Source organism: Zootoca vivipara, chromosome 13 (assembly GCF_963506605.1).
Source record: "Zootoca vivipara chromosome 13, rZooViv1.1, whole genome shotgun sequence".
NCBI classification, from domain to species: domain Eukaryota; kingdom Metazoa; phylum Chordata; class Lepidosauria; order Squamata; family Lacertidae; genus Zootoca; species Zootoca vivipara.
In genome coordinates, this window is record NC_083288.1 from 21391234 (window position 1) to 21409834 (window position 18601).

General features: G+C 42.2%; 1 protein-coding gene across 1 annotated transcript in view; it reads right to left on the reverse strand.

Moving 5' to 3' along the window:
• Positions 1-968: 968 nt before the first annotated feature.
• NPEPPS (aminopeptidase puromycin sensitive) overlaps positions 969-18601 on the reverse strand; it is a 73059-nt gene continuing 55426 nt past the window's right edge. The window contains exons 14-23 of the mRNA XM_035134220.2: positions 17160-17223; positions 14210-14349; positions 12437-12571; positions 9057-9276; positions 8488-8630; positions 8045-8101; positions 6628-6735; positions 4628-4783; positions 4480-4527; positions 969-2509 (exon numbers count right to left, since the gene is read on the reverse strand). Of these exons, the coding sequence (XP_034990111.2) occupies positions 2357-2509; positions 4480-4527; positions 4628-4783; positions 6628-6735; positions 8045-8101; positions 8488-8630; positions 9057-9276; positions 12437-12571; positions 14210-14349; positions 17160-17223 (1224 nt within the window). The 3' untranslated portion in view covers positions 969-2356. The remainder of the gene's footprint in view (positions 2510-4479; positions 4528-4627; positions 4784-6627; positions 6736-8044; positions 8102-8487; positions 8631-9056; positions 9277-12436; positions 12572-14209; positions 14350-17159; positions 17224-18601) is intronic.

The window sequence follows — 18601 nt, forward strand, 5'->3', positions numbered from 1 at the left end:
ATGGAATATAGGTAACCCGCTTCTTATGCTTATTTTACTTATGCCATCACAGCTTTATGAGGTGTTTGTGTGTGTTACGAAATAAATAAATGGAGATAGGAGGAAACCCTCTCTCCATTTAAATATTTTCCCCCCACACACACCTGCGCAAAGCTGCAATAATGGGTTTACAGTACTTCCCTTTTGGAAGGCGGTGTGAGGGCTCTGGAAGCATCCCAGAGCCCTAGCAGTAAGCGAGGTGCAGGGCTTTGGGAAGGAGAGAGGACTCTGGCAGGGTCCTAGAGCCTGCCCTCCTCCTTCCCAAAGGTGCAGAAGCACTTAGTAGGCTTTGTGAAGGAGGCGGCAGGACTCTAGGACCTGGCATGTGGATGATCCAATACATGTAGCTGGATCTAGACTTGCTGGCTGAATTTAGATTTTACTGAAATCCATGGGGTAAGTTATTATTTAAGTTTCATATATTGTAACAGAAAAAAGTGCAAATAGCACAATCCACTAAGCAGTTCTTCTGTGCAAGCTCCATTAAAATGAAATGCAAAAAAAATAAAAAAATAACGCTTGCTAATTAAAATGAAGCACAAACCATTGTAAATTTCCCCCACAGAAGCCCTACTGACATCAATAGGAGCTGTCAAAGAGCTGAATTATTTCAATGGGGCTTGTGCAAGAGAATGTCCCAATACTTTGTGCCCCATAGGTTAAATGTACTTTATTCCACCTATGCTACCATTAATGACACCCAAGACCTCTCACATGAAGCAGCCACCTGACTTTGTGGCATTGCAGAGTGACCTCTGGCTCTGAAGCATTCCAAGTGACAGCAGAATTAAAGATACATAGGGAAGACCCTTATCCTTGCATATTACAGCCCATCAAAGCGGATAGTGTCATGGCGAGACAGTCCACGCTACGTACAAAAAAAGGTTTCCAGCTTTTCCACCAACACACACATACCAAAACCAAGACTCTTCAGTTTCACATTGACTTTCCTTTTTATTAACGCCAACTTGTCTGAATTTTTTCCTTTTGTTTTTCTTTTAAAACAATAGCACAAAAAATGTGTTTCCAGGGAAGCAGTTTGACAGCTAGTATCTGATGACCTTCTGAAATAACAGTTAAAGCCACACCAAATATGAATTCCTTTTTAAAAAGGTGCTTTTTTAAAAAAAGGGAACTGTAAACGTCTGTGGGAGGAGTGGTGTCGGGTTTGAAATCTGGTTAGCAGGAACATGCTACTCTGGTAAGCAACTGATGGCACACAACTTAGAATTTCATCATCATGCCAGCTAGTACAAGTTTTAAGGCTTCTGAATCAAATTACCAAACGTCACCAAAGAAAGGGGGGGTTGGAAAGCTGCAGTCACAAGGAATTTAGGGGCGGTGTTTTGGTTTTCAAACAGGGTGAGTCTTTCAGAAAAACTACAGTGTTATGCATAAAGGGGGCCAGCCGTAACAGCGGCCCAGAAGGATCCAGTCACAGTACTAAATCTTTATTTGCATGCAGTGGGAGGATATAATTTAAAGAATGAGAAAAAGGTGGCATGAATTGTTTATTTTTATTTTCTTCATGTGGCTGAAAAAGATGTTTTCACACAGGGTTGTGTATTATTATTTTTAAATCTCTAAGAAGGACATCAGCAAATGAAATCAAAAGAAGAGAGGGGCAGGCAGAGACAGAATATTTGATTTCTCCTTCCCTCAAAAGATAGTGAGACAAGAGATTGGGAAGGGCAGGACTCTTAAAAGCCTTCAAATATAATCTGAGATTACAGGACATCTCCAGAAACACCCAACTCGGCACTACCCACTGGGTTGTGTGCCAAGCTGCCTTTCATTATTGAACCAATCCACAAAACACGTACATGTTTTTGCTGTCTTGTAGTGTGCTCTCTGGCGTGCTCAGAGGCATTAACCTACTCCTGCCCTCGACGTGCCACAGAATTCAACTTGCCTAGAAACCACTGGTTTCCCTGCTTCTTCTTCTTTTTTTTAGAAAATGGGAGAGGGATGGTTAAAAAATCATCAGTAAGTGGAAAGAAAGGAGGGGTGTTAAATATTTTGACCACTGACAAGGCTTAAGGAAGTTTCACAGTTTTGTTATCCTCTATTTTATTACCATTATATTTACAGGGTGTTTCTGTTTTCGCTGAATTGTTGATAATTTTTTTTAATAGAATTTAGTTCTGGAGTGTGAGCAGGAACCAGTTAACTACATTCATTGTCCAATCCCCTTGGTTTGAGAAAAGACTCCAATTTCCTTGGCGTATGATTCAGCTGTCGGGTAGCAGCTCCTCCTCCTCGCACCGAGGCAGTTGGGCCACAGCAGTTGGGATGTCAGAGGTGGGTGAGGGTGGGCTCACACAGCAGTCGGTGAGGCCTTGCGCTGCAGGAGGTACTGGTGGAGATTTTCGGCATCGCGCTTCAGCCATGCAGCGTTCAACAGAATGTTTTCACAGCACTGCTGGATGGTGCGCTCAGCTGACGGAGCCGGGTGACTCTCAAAGAAAGCCTATATAAAACGAAACAACATCCACTGGGAGTTCCATATATGTCATTTTAATAAGTTTGAATCTTAGGATAGAGGTCTGTTCCACAGAAAATAAAAGTTTAGGGTGTGTTTTTTTAAAAAAACAACAACAACAAGGTGGGCACAAAAGCAGAACCTAACTACAAAAATGGGGACTGCTCAGTTGGGCATGTGTATCTGGATACAACCAAAAGAGCATGTTTACCTATAAGGCAACTAAATGCTTTTGCAAGTTTCTGCTTAAAATTGTCTTGATTTTTCTATGTTGCCACAATGAGAAGATATCCTATACTCACAGGGAGAAAGGCAGGTGTTAAGTTTGCAGCCATAGATAGCTTTTTTTGGGTAACAATAAATTGTCCTTACGCTTATTCAAGTAGGTAAAAAAGTAAAGGACCCCTGGACAGTTAAGTCCAGTCAAAGGCAACTATGGGGTTGCGGCACTCATCTTGCTTTCAGACCAAGGGAGCCGGCGTTTGTCCACAGATAGCATTCTAGGTCATGTGGCCAGCATGACTAAACCGCTTCTGACACAACGGAACACCATGACGGAAACCAGAGCACACAGAAAACCTTCCCACCGCAGCGGTGCCTATTTATCTACTTGCGCTGGTGTGCTTTTGAACTGCTAGGTTGGCAGGAGTTGGGATAGAGCAATGGGAGCTCACCTCACCCCATCATGGGGATTCAAACCGCCAACCTTCTGATTGGCAAGCCCAAGAGGCTCAGTGGTTTAGATCACAGTGCCACCTTCAAGTACCCAAGGTGATGGATAGAGGACAGCAAAACAATAAATATATTCTGCCATATATTCATCCATCTCAGGACATTTAAACTACATAGAAATGTGGGTATGGGGCTAGTTTTTACACAGAACTAATTAGCAAAATCAATCTTTGCTAAGGTTAGGACAGTGTTCATCGGGGCCTTGCAGACTGCTGAAGAATATGTAGAGCACATTCAATATGCAATTCCACAGACCAAGTGAGGTTTACTAGGTCTTAATCACTATTATAACCCCAAATGCCATTGCCTCCAAATCTCTCTCTGATTTGGACTCAAACTAAGGCAGAGGGTAGTGGCACCTGCCCTGTGGAACGCCCTCCTATCAGATGTCAAGGAAATAAACTCTCTGAGTTTTAGAAGACATCTGAAGGCAGCCCTGTTCAGGGAAGTTTTTAATGTCTGATGTTTTATTGTGTTTTTAATGTTCTATTGGGAGCCGCCCAGAGTGGCTGGGGAATAAATAATAAATTATTTTTTATTATTATTATTATTATTATTATTATTATTATTATTATTATTATTATATTTCTCTGTGTTATCTGAGACAGCTAAATCCTACCTTTAAAAAGCTAAAGGTAAAGGGACCCCTGACCGTAAGGTCCAGTCGCGGACGAGTCTGGAGTTGCGGCGACCGCCACCACGGGCAGTAGAACAGTGCAACAGGCAACTTAAATGTCGCAACACTTTTGAGTGACAGTGGTTTATGGCCCCAACTATTCTGTGCACCCCTCATTGTGATATGCTAGCCAATTAATCCCTCTGCAGCACACCCCTGGGGAAAAGAACTCCCCCTATAGTGTAACGTGCTTAAAACTGACAGGTTTTTTTAAAGAAAAAGTCAAAAGTCAGTAACCATGGCAATTTCCTTCAACTACCTGCTTAGGGGTTTGGTCATTCAACCCTTACGTAAGACAAAATCAATTCACATCGATTGGCTTCTTTGCACATTTGATTTTATTTATCTGGAGAATGCTGAGTCAGGAAAGAGAGTTCTAGAATACTTTGCTCTGACCTATATTTGTCCTTGCCCCTATTCCCTCCCACAATGAGGATGCCCCAACAGTGCGCACAGAGGAATGAGGTCAGGCATATCACCCCTTCATTGGCCTCTAAATGCACAAGCCCTGGCAATGCCATCAGCCAAGATGCAGATCAGACTGCCTTACCTTAACCTCTGCAGCCATTTTGTCAATTGCAAATCCATCCACCGATAGCTGGAAAACAAGGAATGCACAATAAATCAGGAAGGGAGGGGACTTTTTAAAGCCTCATATTTTCAATGACTGCTGTAGTCAAAACACTTTGTGCACGCACCTTTATTAGCCGGGATATTAAGAACCCTCCTTGGTAGCGATTATAAAGTTCCTCCCAGTTGTCTCTGACAAACTTCCAGGCAGCTTTCCTGCCCTGCTTGCTGCCTCCGGCCACTCCACCAATGACAGATACTGTGTCCTGAGGACGTACCTCTTCCTGAAAATGGAGTGAGAAATTGCAGGTAATTCTAGCAACCTTGAATCCACATTTAAGTACCCCACACACCATCCAAGAGATGCCATTATGCGCAGCTGCAGCACCAGCTTGCCTACTTAACTAGTCTGGGGATGCAGTATTCAGATATTCTTGCTTCATTTAACTCACTCCATAGCGACTTGCCTGCTTCTCTGTGTTGCAAAGGATCCTAGGAAGTCTTCCAGGACACACCCTCCGTTGATGGCAGTACTAGCCAGGCCTCTTGGGCCTTACTGTTGCACTGTGTTCACTGCTATAACTAGATGTTAGAAGCAGAAGGGGAATGGCATGGGATGGTTGTTTTGGTGGCACCCCCATGTGTATTAATCAACCATGCTGTGGAGCAGGGGGGCATTCTAACAGCAACGGACTATTCCTACAGCCAGTTTCAGCAGTAAATATTTCAATTCTGTAATGGTCACATGGCCATTCCAGAGGAGATGCAATTATTGCTATTTCTCTGTCATTTAGGCCTGTACTGTGAAGCTGCAAGTATCCCACACGTCTCTGCATTTAGACTGAATATTCTACCCCTAGGCAATCCAGCTTCTTTCAAGCATCCTGATGAAAACAGTAGCAACCACTGATTAATCTTCCAAGGTATCAGTGGCCACACATCAACCAGCCAACAATGGAACACTAAGCAGTAAACCACAGTAAACTACTAGTGCAAGCCTACCACTATCACACACATTGTCTTTAGTTTAACAAGTTGCTAGTTCTCAGAGATCAAGAGGAAGATATTAACATATGCCTGATGTGTGATCCAATTCTGAAAAAATACATGGGCAGGGAGGCCAATCACTCTGAACCTGCTTTGAACTCTTTACAGCTCTCACAGCTTTGTGTCATTGCTCCTCCCTCTGTCTCTTTCTTTTCAGCTTATTTTGCATTAATTTTATGGCTTCTCCTTGCTTTGGGAGATATGCAGGGCAAGTGATGTACCAATTGCTGCTCAATTTCCCTTTGGTTTCTTTGTCATCAAGCTGTGCATATATGTTCCAAGCCAACGTTAACTAACTTTTCTAAAAAATGAGGTCTTGTGCTGTGGTGTGAGGATTTTGAGTCTTGTGAGAATACCAGTAATCATTTAGGAATGTATAATATGTATTTGTGGTACAGCGGTACTCAAACACCTTGGTACTCAAACAACTTGGAACCCAAACACTGTAAACCCAGGAGTTAAGTGTTCCGTTTTGCGAACTGTTTTCGGAAGCCAAGCATGCACTGTTTTGAGTGCCGAGTGTTACGCTGAGGTCTGTTGTTTTTTTTAAAAAGATAAGATAAGATAATCTTTATTGTCATTGCCCCCCTGCGGGAACAACGAAATTACTCGGCTGCTCCATCCACTCAGATAAGGCACTCCACATAAATTTTGCACTTTTGTAGCTTTTTTGTGACTGTGTGGAACCCAGTTCAGCTACTGATTGTGTGACTGCAGTACATTGTTTATTGCTTTCATTTTATGAATCAGTGGTCTCATTAGATAGTAAAATTCATGTTAAATTGCTGTTTTAGGGGTTGTTTTTAAAAGTCTGGAACCGATTAATCCATTTTGCATTGCTTTCTACGGGAAAGTCTTGGTTTTGGAATGCTTTCGTTTTGGAAGTGAATTCCAAAACGGATTAAGTTTGAGAACCAAGGTACCACTGTACACTGATTTTGATGTGTATGATAGAAACCATAAAAATAAAAAATGTAAACCAAGATTCTCAGGATCTCGAAACAAGCACCCGGTAATTCCATGTTTATGCAACTGCTGATGCATGGGACACACACAACTGAGCATTTTGTTGGTTACTCACTGAAAGTGCAAAAGTGAGAACTTTCTGTATTAACTCTGGCTGAGATATTGCACCAAGTACACGTTCTATTCGGTTCTTTTCTTCCTGCATATCAGCTTGCTTGTGGAGCTGAAAGAAATCAAACACAGAGCAAGTGACAAGGCTCTTTCTCTGCCACGAGCAATCACCCTCTCTGCTTCAAGCTCAAGCCAATGAAGATAAATTAGAAACCTGACATGTGGTACACTGGCAAACCTGCTCAGCCTCTGGGAGCATGGCCAACGGGTAATCCACACAGGAATATTTGCCACTTAGTTTAGTGGGGGTCAAACAGAGGCCACACTTCCGAATAACTGCACTTTTGATATGGCAACAGAGCCACTAGGAGGCAGCCTAGCTCCACACGGTGGTGAAATGAGAGCCATTTCCAAATAACCTGCAGTGCTACCTATATTTAACTGAACTACTTGTCTTTTTTTGAAGTGTGTTCCTGGCCAGGCCCTTCATATAGGGGTAACATGTTACTTAGATCGGAGCTCTCCTGCAGGAGCAAATACAGCTGGCTGCAAGGTATAAGAAAAGCCACTAGGTATGATCTGAGGGATGAATAATCTTCCTGTGAAAAAAAGCTGAAGCAACTGGAAAAGATTGGGGTGGGGGGGGACACAGAACATGGCAAACTTCAACAGCTCTGCCATACAGTGCAAGAGTATCAGGAAAAACCCATTCTTAAAAAAACTTTTGCATCCTCCTCTGAACACTACAAAGCAATTTGCTCTCCCAGCACATGAACCACCTGTGGAAACAGTTGCTATGGAGTGTTTTGGTGGCCACTGGAATTAATAGGTGGTCATAGGCCATTATAGCCCAAAGCACTATTTCTATGAAATGGGATGGGCCAGAATCCAGGGTAGTTGCTCATTGCTCTATGGTTATTAAGAAAACCAAAGCCGCCAACAGAAAAATAACCATTTGGTTATGACTTGCAAGCTCTTTCTGTCAACTTCGTAGACATGATTACAACACTCCCAGGGACATTGTGAATCTTCTAGGCTTTATATTTAATTGAATTTATGGTACTGATATCTTACCCATTTTGAAGGATTAATATTAATAGGACTAAATTCAAAAAGAATTATTTCAATTTGTGTGCGCCCACCTGTGTAACAAATGGTGCTTTTTAATCCCATTCATTTCAATGAGAGAGGTTCAAGAGCATTTAAAGATCTCTCTTGCTGAATTTAAGTGAGCATTATTAAGGGCAACTACTGTTCCCATGGGACAGAACAAAAAAGCATGCACTATCAAAATGCCAAATATTCAAACCACCTGTGCCCTTGATCATTAATGCATTACTGACCTGGGCTCATCACATTCATTTATAGATGGATTCTTCCCTGTATTTTTTCATGCACAAAAATGCAAAGAACACACTAACCTTTAGCATAGTGTCTAAGGTTGTACTGTCACCGTGCTTCAAAACAGTTACATATACCTGGAAAGAATGATTTTAAAACGATTTAAAATCAATTTCTCAAGGAGCACATTTACTACCATCCAGTTTTAATGCATCCTCACTTTTAGATTTCACCCTGCTGCCCCTCCAAACTGTGCCCAGGAATTTCAGAAACCACTGGAAGCATGTGAACTTGCCCAATGCAATCAGTATATGTTCTGCTTGTACAACTAAAAACTTCTAAATAGATATATTTAGCAGCTGCTCAAGGAAACTTATTGGCCAACCATGCAGGAAACTTACATGGTTACTCAACACTGTATAAAAGACAGGATTTGTATTCAGGCAAGGGATGCAAAGGACGGGGGGAGGGGGGAGAGAATACAGATCCTTTAAGGAGAAAAGGATTTCTTAATGCAACCTACAGGACTTCTCAGATCAGCGGAGAGGATGTGCTTCCCTTCCACGTGGTCCTTAAACCGGCGCCGAGCTTCTTCCACAGTTGCCTTATGGCCGGCTTTTCCTAGCTTGCCCAGAACTAAACCCCTCAGAAGTGCATCTAGATGGCCTGATGAAAAAAACAAGAAAGTATGTTTATTTTTAAAGGATTAGCAGCATTTATTACTGGAATGGGGGGGGGTGTCACGAAATCTAACTGAAAAGGACATAATATTACCAGTTCATCAAAAATCAGGGCTTGGAGTCAGGGCTTTGTTTGTGACCTTGCTTCTACAAAATGCTTGCTAGTCTTCCTCTTCCTAAACTCCAGCAATGGAGCTTTCATATGCAACCTCAGGTGTGGTACAGGTGGGTGTGACTTTGGGAAAACAGCCTTGTGAGCCAAATCAGGACCCCTGCTGCGCATAAATAAGCTGAAAGGCTGAAATATTCCCCCACCACTGATGTAAGCCTCTGGAAGTCTATTCAGGCACAGTGAAACTGGCAGGGCAAAGATTCATAGTGTTGAAATCTCACAGCAGAGAAACTTCCATACCCTCGCCAGGTCTGGGGTCCCAGCCCAGCTTCTCTCCTATGGGTGAAAATATATCACGGACGAACGCCTGGATCTCCTCATAGAAGTCTGTGTGGGACAAGAGAGTCGAGAGAATCCCCAGGTTACAGCTCAGGTCGCTCCATACGGTATAGTTGGGCTCATTCACAAATGCTTCCATGACTTTTAGAACCTCTACAGTGCTAATAATTCCAGCTCGGGCCTGAGAGAGGAAAAGAAACAAGTTACACTCATCTCCCAAACCAAAATGAATTAAGGCTTACCGCAAAAGAGAAAGCTCTTTTGTGTTTCTTCCTCGTATCTGGAGAACGGATGTTGACTGCACCTTTTGCAGGAGGCAGGGGCAGAGAAAGGACAGCGCTACTTCACATGAGACTGGAATCAGTGTGTTCTAGTTGGGATACAGAGTTGGTTTCCAGCCATGTGACTAGCCTGGAAGACTAACCATGCCTTCTTTCTTTTGCAGGATATTTCATTCTCTAATTATAAATAACTGGTTCCCAGCCCAATATAATTCCAGAGGGATCAAATCAAGCCCCTAAAAGGGGCTATGAAAGAGGTTTAATAAATTATAAAACAAATGTAAAAAGGGAAACAGAATTTTCTTCTGTCTCATAATTCTGCACTTTGGTGTCTCCTAATGGAATGGATCTGCAGTAGGTTCAGGACAGATGCAAGAATGTAGCACTCACAATTAGTTTATGGAATTTACCTCCAGCGGATGGTATTCTGGTCACTAGCTTAGATGGCATTAAAAAGAGATTAGACAGATTCATGAGAGATCTGGGAGACCAGGATTCATGAAGTTTGCTGGGTGACCGTGGGCCAGTCAGTGTCTCAGTCTAACCTACCTCACAGGGTTCCTAGGATACCACAGGGGGGGGGGCCTGCCAAGAAGCAGCATCTAGCTGGGCACTACTGAATATAAGATGCTGGACTAGGCAGAGCTACCTTACTCAACCCTGGCTCCTGGCTTTCCTTGCCCATTTTGTCTTCCTACCGGATGGTCTTTTGGACAGAAATCCCAGCTGCTTCCTGCCCACAATGTGATCTTGGTGACAGATAACCTGCTGCTGGGCAATCTGTTCTGTAACACACACTCACTCATTTGTCAGGAATTGGCTTGGCTTGTGTCAGAGGCACTGCTTAACTCTGTGAGGCAAGAGTGCCTAGGGTTCTAAAGCTTCTTAAGTATTTCTCAGTGAAATCAGTAATGGCAAACAACCATCCTTAAACTACAACTTGCCCACCATTGCCAATGTTCCACTGCAACAATAGGAAAAGGTAGAGAGGTAAGCTCGCTGCACTTTGCCACTATGCCCCTAACACTAAAGTCTAGTGATGAAGTTGCACTTCTACTGATTTCATGATGCTTTCAAGTCTCTAGCGGCTGAAAAAGATGCATTTATTATCATGTACAAATATTGGCTTCCTAACTAAAGCGCCTCTATTTGTACTGTCCACAAACCCACTTTCTAAAGTCCTCTGACATGTGGAAAACTTCTAAAATAAGTAGAATCATAGAATCATAGAGCTGGAAGAGACCACAAGGGCCATCCAGTCCAACCCCCTGCCAAGCAGGAAACACCATCAAAGCATTCCTGACATATGCCTGTCAAGCCTCCGCTTAAAGACCTCCAAAGAAGGAGACTCCACCACACTCCTTGGCAGCTAATTCCACTGCCAAACAGCTCTTACTGTCAGGAAGTTCTTCCTAATGTTTAGGTGGAATCTTCTTTCTTGTAGTTTAAATCCATTGCTCCGTGTCCGCTTCTCTGGAGCAGCAGAAAACAATCTTTCTCCCTCCTCTATATGACATCCTTTTATATATTTGAACATGGCTATCATATCACCCCTTAACCTTCTCTTTTCCAGGCTAAACATACCCAGCTCCCTAAGGTTCCTCATAAGGCATCGTTTCCTGGCCTTTGACCATTTTGGTTGCCCTCCTCTGGACACGTTCCAGCTTGTCAGTATCCTTCTGACAAACTGGAACATGACAAGACGTTCCTGACAAAAAGTAGGTATTTCTCTCATTTGGACTGTTGTATGAAGGTGGTTCTTGCCATTTCTATTATCTCCAAACTTCAGTGTGAGTGAGCTTAGCTGGAGACTCTTCTTGCTAGAGGTCCTCACTCACAGCGATTTGTGAATGTCTGCGGCTAGTGAACTCAGCCCATAGAAGTGTGCTCACACTCACAAATCATTTAGGATTACTGCAAAGTTCAAAAGGCTTGAGCAGTGCTCACCCCAGAATCCGCTGTAAAACTATTTGTCAGCAGATAAATTTATGTGCAGGAAAAGGCTTAATGATCATGTTAAGTTTAAAAAGTGCTGGTTTAAAAAGGAGACATTACACCCACCCAAGTAAATCACTCTTGTATTCTCTTTACCATTCTCAAATTTAAAAGGCATGTTATCTACATTCGAACTTTTTGTTAAAATTAACCAGAATCAATCTATCCCTGTTTCTCAAGGGAAAACACAGCAAGGAAAATCACCCACAGATTTGTTTTGCAAATCCTTCCATTTCATATCCTCTGACATAAAAAAAAACCCTCTGAAACCAGGAGATCAGGGTGTGTGGGGAATCTATGGCACTGACATGGCTGTGCTTATTTCACATATCTGCAACTGCTTGCAAAAGGGCACAGTTTAGTACTAGGCACAAAATTCAGCACCAGCTCTTTCTATGAAGTAAATTTCTAACACTTGTTAGAAGTGTAGTTGTAGCAAGCAGATTCTAAATGCTAGGCACTGCTCAAGTGAGAACCCGAGAGACCCCTAGATCAGAGTGGAGCTTCTGTGCTTTGTATAGCACCTCCCCACAAGCAGAAGCAGCAAAAAAATAATGCAAAATTAGCCAAAACAAACATAGTGGCCAGGAGTCAAAGAAACATGAAACCAGTCTCAGCACTTGGCTAACTGCTTTTGAAAATGAAGTGAATATCAAAAGCAGCTCAAGATACTACAAAGGAATCACCTATTCAAAAAAGTAGAAATGAAATCAGGACCTTCCACTTGATAATTCATTTGCATAATTTATTCATGTTTCAGAATACTGGTTATCTAAGTTTAAACACATTCCTCAGGCTATTAGCTTAAAGTAAAATATTCTCTTGCAGGAAAACAACATTATGGCCAGCTGGGGCTACGGGGCCTTTGCTTGATCACGCTGAGGTGAAACCTACACACCTCACTAACAAGATGCCAAATTCATTAACTGCAAAGATGCTGTACTTCCAGAAATAGCACCTAACTTTGGGGAGACATTTCTACAGCAACGGAAGCAATCTGCTGCCACAGGGGGAAAAAAGGGGGGGAATCAGGTTAGTGAAGAGGAAAGACAGGCAATCACTTACCAAAGAAAAAAGATCATTCTGCAGCCCCAACCTGTCCACAGGGGGTAAGGAGAGGTCACGGATAGCTGGGAGCAAACTCTCCAGCATGTCAGAACTGTATTGTGTACGGTAAAACCCTACCGTTCCCAGGTTCAGCTGAAAATATAGAATGGGGAAATTCAGTCAGCAGTTTACAGAAGATAATCAAGAAACAAATCCACGGCCCCCAAATTACCCTTCAATGTATTCGAGTCAAACAGGGAGAACAGAACCAGGCAATTATTTTATATCACTGGTAGTACAGCTGTTTGTCACAGCAGCCCTGGCTACAAGCTCCTGTGGGGCAGTATGAGGAGGAACCTCTCTTGGGGGTGGGGTGGGGGGAACAGCTCAGAGACCAGGGACAGCAGCAGTGGCTGCCTAGAGCACTCCCAAGGAGAACAGGCTGAGGGAACACTCCACAAGAGAAGGTGTTTCAAAAAGGGTGAGAGGCAGCCAGCTTTGCAAGCAAGGGGTGACATAACTGGGCTCCTGAGCCCCACAGGGTTGCCGCAGAAAGGATGTAGTTGGTCAAGGGAGTCGTGGACTCAAAAAGGTTGAAAACCTCTGGTGTGAGAGATCATTATTTCAGTATTGCTATGAGGTAAGAGGGGATTAGAAAGTCTGTGTCTTGTGCCCACACTGAATAGTATGTACACATAATCATACTTGGTGCTGTTGGAGGATGCTGAAACATGCTTAGTTTGCTGCCCTCCAGGATGTTTGCTGCCCCTCCAGGGAGAATCACCTGGAAACAAAGGGACTGGAATGGCAAGCTTCAAAGCCAGAAATAATCAGCCTCGATAGTAAGTGACATTCATTCAGCAATTCCATTACCACTGTCCTTGTCCTATCTGCATATTTATATTAACTGTGCCAACATTCACAGAGCCTCAACAATCTTTTCCCAGCCTCTGACACCTTAGAGAAGGAACACCTTAACAATCCAAAATTATAAACCAAGGCAACTTGCATGTTCATGGATATATCCTAACTTCGCATCATTTAACTTAAGTGAAGATTATGGACTCCTACTTCTGGAACTCCATCCAAGTAATGTCCCTGCCACCAAAAAGGTTTTGAAGACATACTTGTTTCAACTTTTTTGGTAATCCTCTTTGTAAAAGAAAAAAAATTGACTGCAAAAAAAACCCCTCTCGATCAACATAATACATTTTATGAAGTAAGTATATCTGGATTTTAAAATTATTTTGGTATGATCCCCGCTAGTATTTTGGAATGTTGGTTTCACAGCTGATTATTAGATTTTTTTTATTAAAAAATGGTTTTGCTTATGTTGGGCTGAATGATGTTTTAACTGTTACTGCTAGCTGGCATTTTTGTTATTCTAATATACTAACTTTGCACTTTATATTATAATGGAATTGTGATATGTGTTATATGTTTGTAAGCGACCTGGATAGAATGGCCTTACAATCAAACAAACAAACAAACAAGCACCTCTTCTCTTCTGAAATCCACAATTAAAAATTAGTTCATATACCGGTAGTATCTCTGATTTATAGCTACTTTTTCAGACAACAGCTGCTACTATAACTTTATCAGCCAGAAGGACTCAGGACACTTCCATAGTCCTGGTGTTTGGGTTGTGAAGCAGCACAACTTTAAGGTAACAAGACCATAACATGCTGCAAGAATACGCATCTTAGACCAGTGTGCTGGCCAATCAAGGTGCTGACACATTTGGACAGTCTGCCAGGTTGATTCAAAAGACTGTCTCCCCTTTCTGCTCACCTTCACCCACTGCTCTGGCTTCACGTCTTTCAAAACCAACGTCAACTCGGGCTTGTCCATCAACACTTGCATTTTGGCATGGGTTGGGTCTTCACTTGTACAGATGCTGATGGGTATCATCCACTGAGGGTTATCATCCCCTATATGAAAAAAAGAGAAGAATGCCTGACAGAACAAGGCATGGTATGGCAAACTGCCCAGCCCCACGGAAACACCCCTTTTATCGCTTTAAACTCACAGCTGCTCCAAGTCAGCACATTTGTACAGTATCAATGCAATGATTCTGCAAAGAGAAAATATCTAAGTTCCTTTTTTAAAAAATAAAAATCTGAAGAGCACTTTGGAGATCTATGACTTATATTTCAGAACAATAGTTCTCAAGTTCAGCATTGATTGACTTCCTACAGACTGTAACCGAGGGAGAGATATGAAGCAGGACCATTCCATGGGCTCTGCTGACATGCCAGCTCCCTTCCTCAACTGTCACTTGGCAGCAGCCATTTCATCAGGCTGCAGCCGAGAGAGATGGGAAATGGCCACTCTGTTAGCTCTGCTGGGACAGGAACTCCATTTGGCTCCTCCACTCCCTGAACTGTTCCCATTCCGGTGGGTCATTACAGTAGTACAGTGGTACCTCTACTTACAAATTTAATGCGTTCTGAACGCACATTCGTAAGTAAAAAAAAAAATGTAAGTCGAATCCCATAGGAATGGATTGGGAGAAAAAATTCGTAAGTCGAAGCAACCCTATCTAAAAATTCGTAAGTAGAAAAAAATCCTATCTAAACTGCACCCAAGATGGCGGACAGAGCTCCGTTCGTAAGTAGAAACATTCATAAGTAGTTATTCGTAAGTAGAGGTACCACTGTACTACGAAACTAGGAACTGGTGTCAAAGTTTACTCATTTCCCTCTTCCCTCCTCATCCTTTTCCTTTATGTCTTTTGAGTTATGAGCCTGCTGGCAAGGACTGTCTTTTTCCAGTCACTTTGAAGGTGGAGGTGTCATTAAAAGCTAGGCATGAACTATTTATATTAAGAATTGCTCCTTTAAACACACACATTTAGCCATATTGGGCTTGGATTAGGCAGTGCAACACTTGCTAAAAGTCAGAACCGTGTGGTAGCAGTTCAAGTGAGGCCTGCACCCTTTTAAGCAAGCGAACTTGGAAAGCAAGGGTGCTCTGGTGCCAATGCATCAATGCGACAACTGAATGGTTATCCTTTCACACATCCCAGATGGTTCTAATGTTTAGCTATTAAAAGTAACTACACAGAAGGGAGACAAATGTGAGGAGGAAACACAGTATGGTTATATGTTTGTGTGAGAATGTGTGAAAAATTTCTCAGGGCTGCTCTTGCCTCTGTCAACCTGAGCAAACAGCTGCTTGAGCAGAACCACGGAAAGTTCAGTGCTATCCCACTGAGTTCATTTAGCAAGCTACTCCTGGGATTGGGAAAATAGTGAAACATTCCAATTATTCATTACTTTCCTTTGGAAAATATTCATAAAGCTATTCAACCACCATAGTTTTCAAGCAATGAAAGCTGCACAAAAAGCTTAGAAAATATATGCTCCTGCATAAACTCTACAAAACTATTCAATTCTGCTCATGAATGCTTAGAAGAACTCTTACGTTCAGTCTGGTAATGAATATGAAAGAAATCTTGTATTTTCAAGAGCAGCAAACAAAATTGTCATAGGAAGGAAGTACATCGCTAGGACAAATATGAGAGCTTAATCTGCTCAGCTTAGAAAAAGAAAGGTTGAATAGGGACATAATTACACTCTACAATAAAAAGGTAAGTAGAAATGGAAGCAGTTATAGATAGCTGCAGGTATAAGGCTACAAAAGCTGACTGTTAGCAAATATAATCTTGAAAATCAATGAATGTTTTGAACTAGTGAGAGGTATGAAGTTCTGGAACAGTGAAGATAGCTTAGCTTAAGAGTATATAGTTGTGCCTCCTTCACTAGATTTTCTATAAGGTGGGTTCTCTTACTTCTCTTCTAGAAAGGGACTACCACAACTAGAATATCCTCCAAGTTCCTTCAGGAGACAGGTTGAACGAGTCTCTTTCAAACCCAGTGTCTGACCGTTATATTTGCCACCAAAAAGTAATCTCTCCATCCTCATCTAGGAGGAGCCAGTGGTTTGTTTGCCTTTTTGTTATGTGCTTTCTCCTGGAACACATGGTTTTACTTGCTTGCATCAGTAATCCGGTGCTATTTGAAGCAAGGGTGACCAACCCATGGCCCTCCAGATACTGGACTCCAGTTCCAATCAGTCCCAGCAGCATGGCCAATGGTCAGGGATTATGAGAGTTTTAGTCCAGCAAAATATGGAAGTCCACTGGTTAGCTACTCCTGCACTAAAGGCTCCTTCCTGAAGTGGAGCTGTAATATTGATTGCGTGCATTGATGACTCTGCTGTCCAGCACAGATTATGCTAAAAGGTGTTTTTTTTTGTCCTTTCTAACTCTGTGATAAATAAGCACTCAGATACCTACCAACTACATGCCTAACAAGGCCTAAATATGTGATTTGTCAAATATGTGTGGCAACGGAGCAGCTGAGTGCAGTATCTGCAATATTGAATCCATTCTACACTAGAGTTGCATGTGCAGGGGGAGGGGGAAACACTGTGTAAATCCATTTCTACTGCCTTCCAGAAATGTTCTGGATACACATAGCACCGAGTACACATTGTAAAGAAAATTTAAAGGCAGATTACAATCTTCCTAGTTAAAACATGCAGACTGTAAGAAGGAAAATAATGAAAAACTAGAACTTCAGGCTTAGTAGTAAATATCAAGTTATTTCAAACATCTAAATCCTAAAAAGGACACCTGCCTGCAGAAACTGACAGTGCAAGTGCTGTTTCCCAGAATGGTTGGTGTCACGTACAATATGGTGCGCTGCTTGGCTCCTGCTATTAGCCATCGCCTTACCACTAAATGGTCCGCTGGCACAGAATTTCTTCTGGACTAGCTTCAACACTTTTTCATCTTCTCGCTGGAGTAGAGAACAAGAGGCAAGAATAGTATTCAAAGGTTTCAAGTAAGATCATATGCCCAGAACCCATCCAGCTATGAGGGCCTCATTCCTTAAATTCACAGGCCAGATTAGGCTGGTCAAATGCCCAACATGCTGAGCTGCTACTTCTTTCCCAATTCTCACCCCCCTCTGTTGTTGCCCTCACATTCCCACATACCTTTTTTCTGTTGGTCCCAATGATCTCTGGTGCCCCAGTCACAGCTGCCATGTTTTCTTATGACACTGTATTGCATCACATATAATATAGCATAACCAGGACTGGGTTATCAGTGGCCACAGGTTAAGTAGGACAAATGAGATTCTAGCAAGACAGATTAGGTAGCCTGGTTGCCTGGCAAAATGTGGCACTGGCTCAAGCTGATCCATGGTTCAGTTTAGCAAACTTAAATTCTACATCAGGCCTTAGGCCTTGAATATAAGAGGACATAATCAAATGCGTTTGGATGAGAGTCTCCAGTTAAATAACCATTCAAAGCCTCTCATGCAATGCTGCTAATGATACTTCAGGGATATAGAGGACCAAAATATAGACTTTTATGGCTGAATGGCTTTCACCACAAAAACAGAAGTTTCTATGCTTAACCACAACCATCCCAATGATTATTCGAGGAATGAGCGTTGTGGCTTATAAATGAAGGCAACCACCTGAAAGATGGATATGGAAGAAAACACATCTGAGCACCCTGTTGAGTAACCAAAACCACTTCTAATCTGGGATTAGGGGACGGTGCTCCCAAACCAATAATTTAAGTGCCTTATAGCACCTTTTTTTAAATGAAGCAAATTTGCCGCAATTGATAATTTATCATATTGTTGTACTATTTGACTCTATGACTTTATGTTAAATTACATTATTTTAGAGGAAAGTCATACCAAAACTTGGAATAGTGCTTAGGTCTCAGTCCTTAAGAGTATGAGTCACGACATAGGAACTTCCTGCTGTAAATCTCAGCCCAGCAATGAAGTCGCTGGAGAGCCTTATGAGGCACCTTTTCTGCCCCCAAAATAGCATTTGCACCATGGGACTTAAACTCGCTCCCTTTAGAGAGTTACATCTAATGAATACGTAAGTACTTGCACTTTGGAAAATGTTATATAATGTCACATTAATGAAAAGTGAATATGGATATTCTTCTAGTGTTTAGAAAATTGAGGCTTGCTGCACCACATACACTTCCCGTCTTCTTCCCACACCTGTTTTCTCAACCCTCTCCCATAAATCCTGCCCTCTACTGCTTCATCAATTTTGTTTTTAGTTGCAGCTCCAAGTAACAATTTTGGATAGTTTCCTTCCTGCATTTACAAACTTGTTATTTTTGGTGGGGAAGTCTCCGAA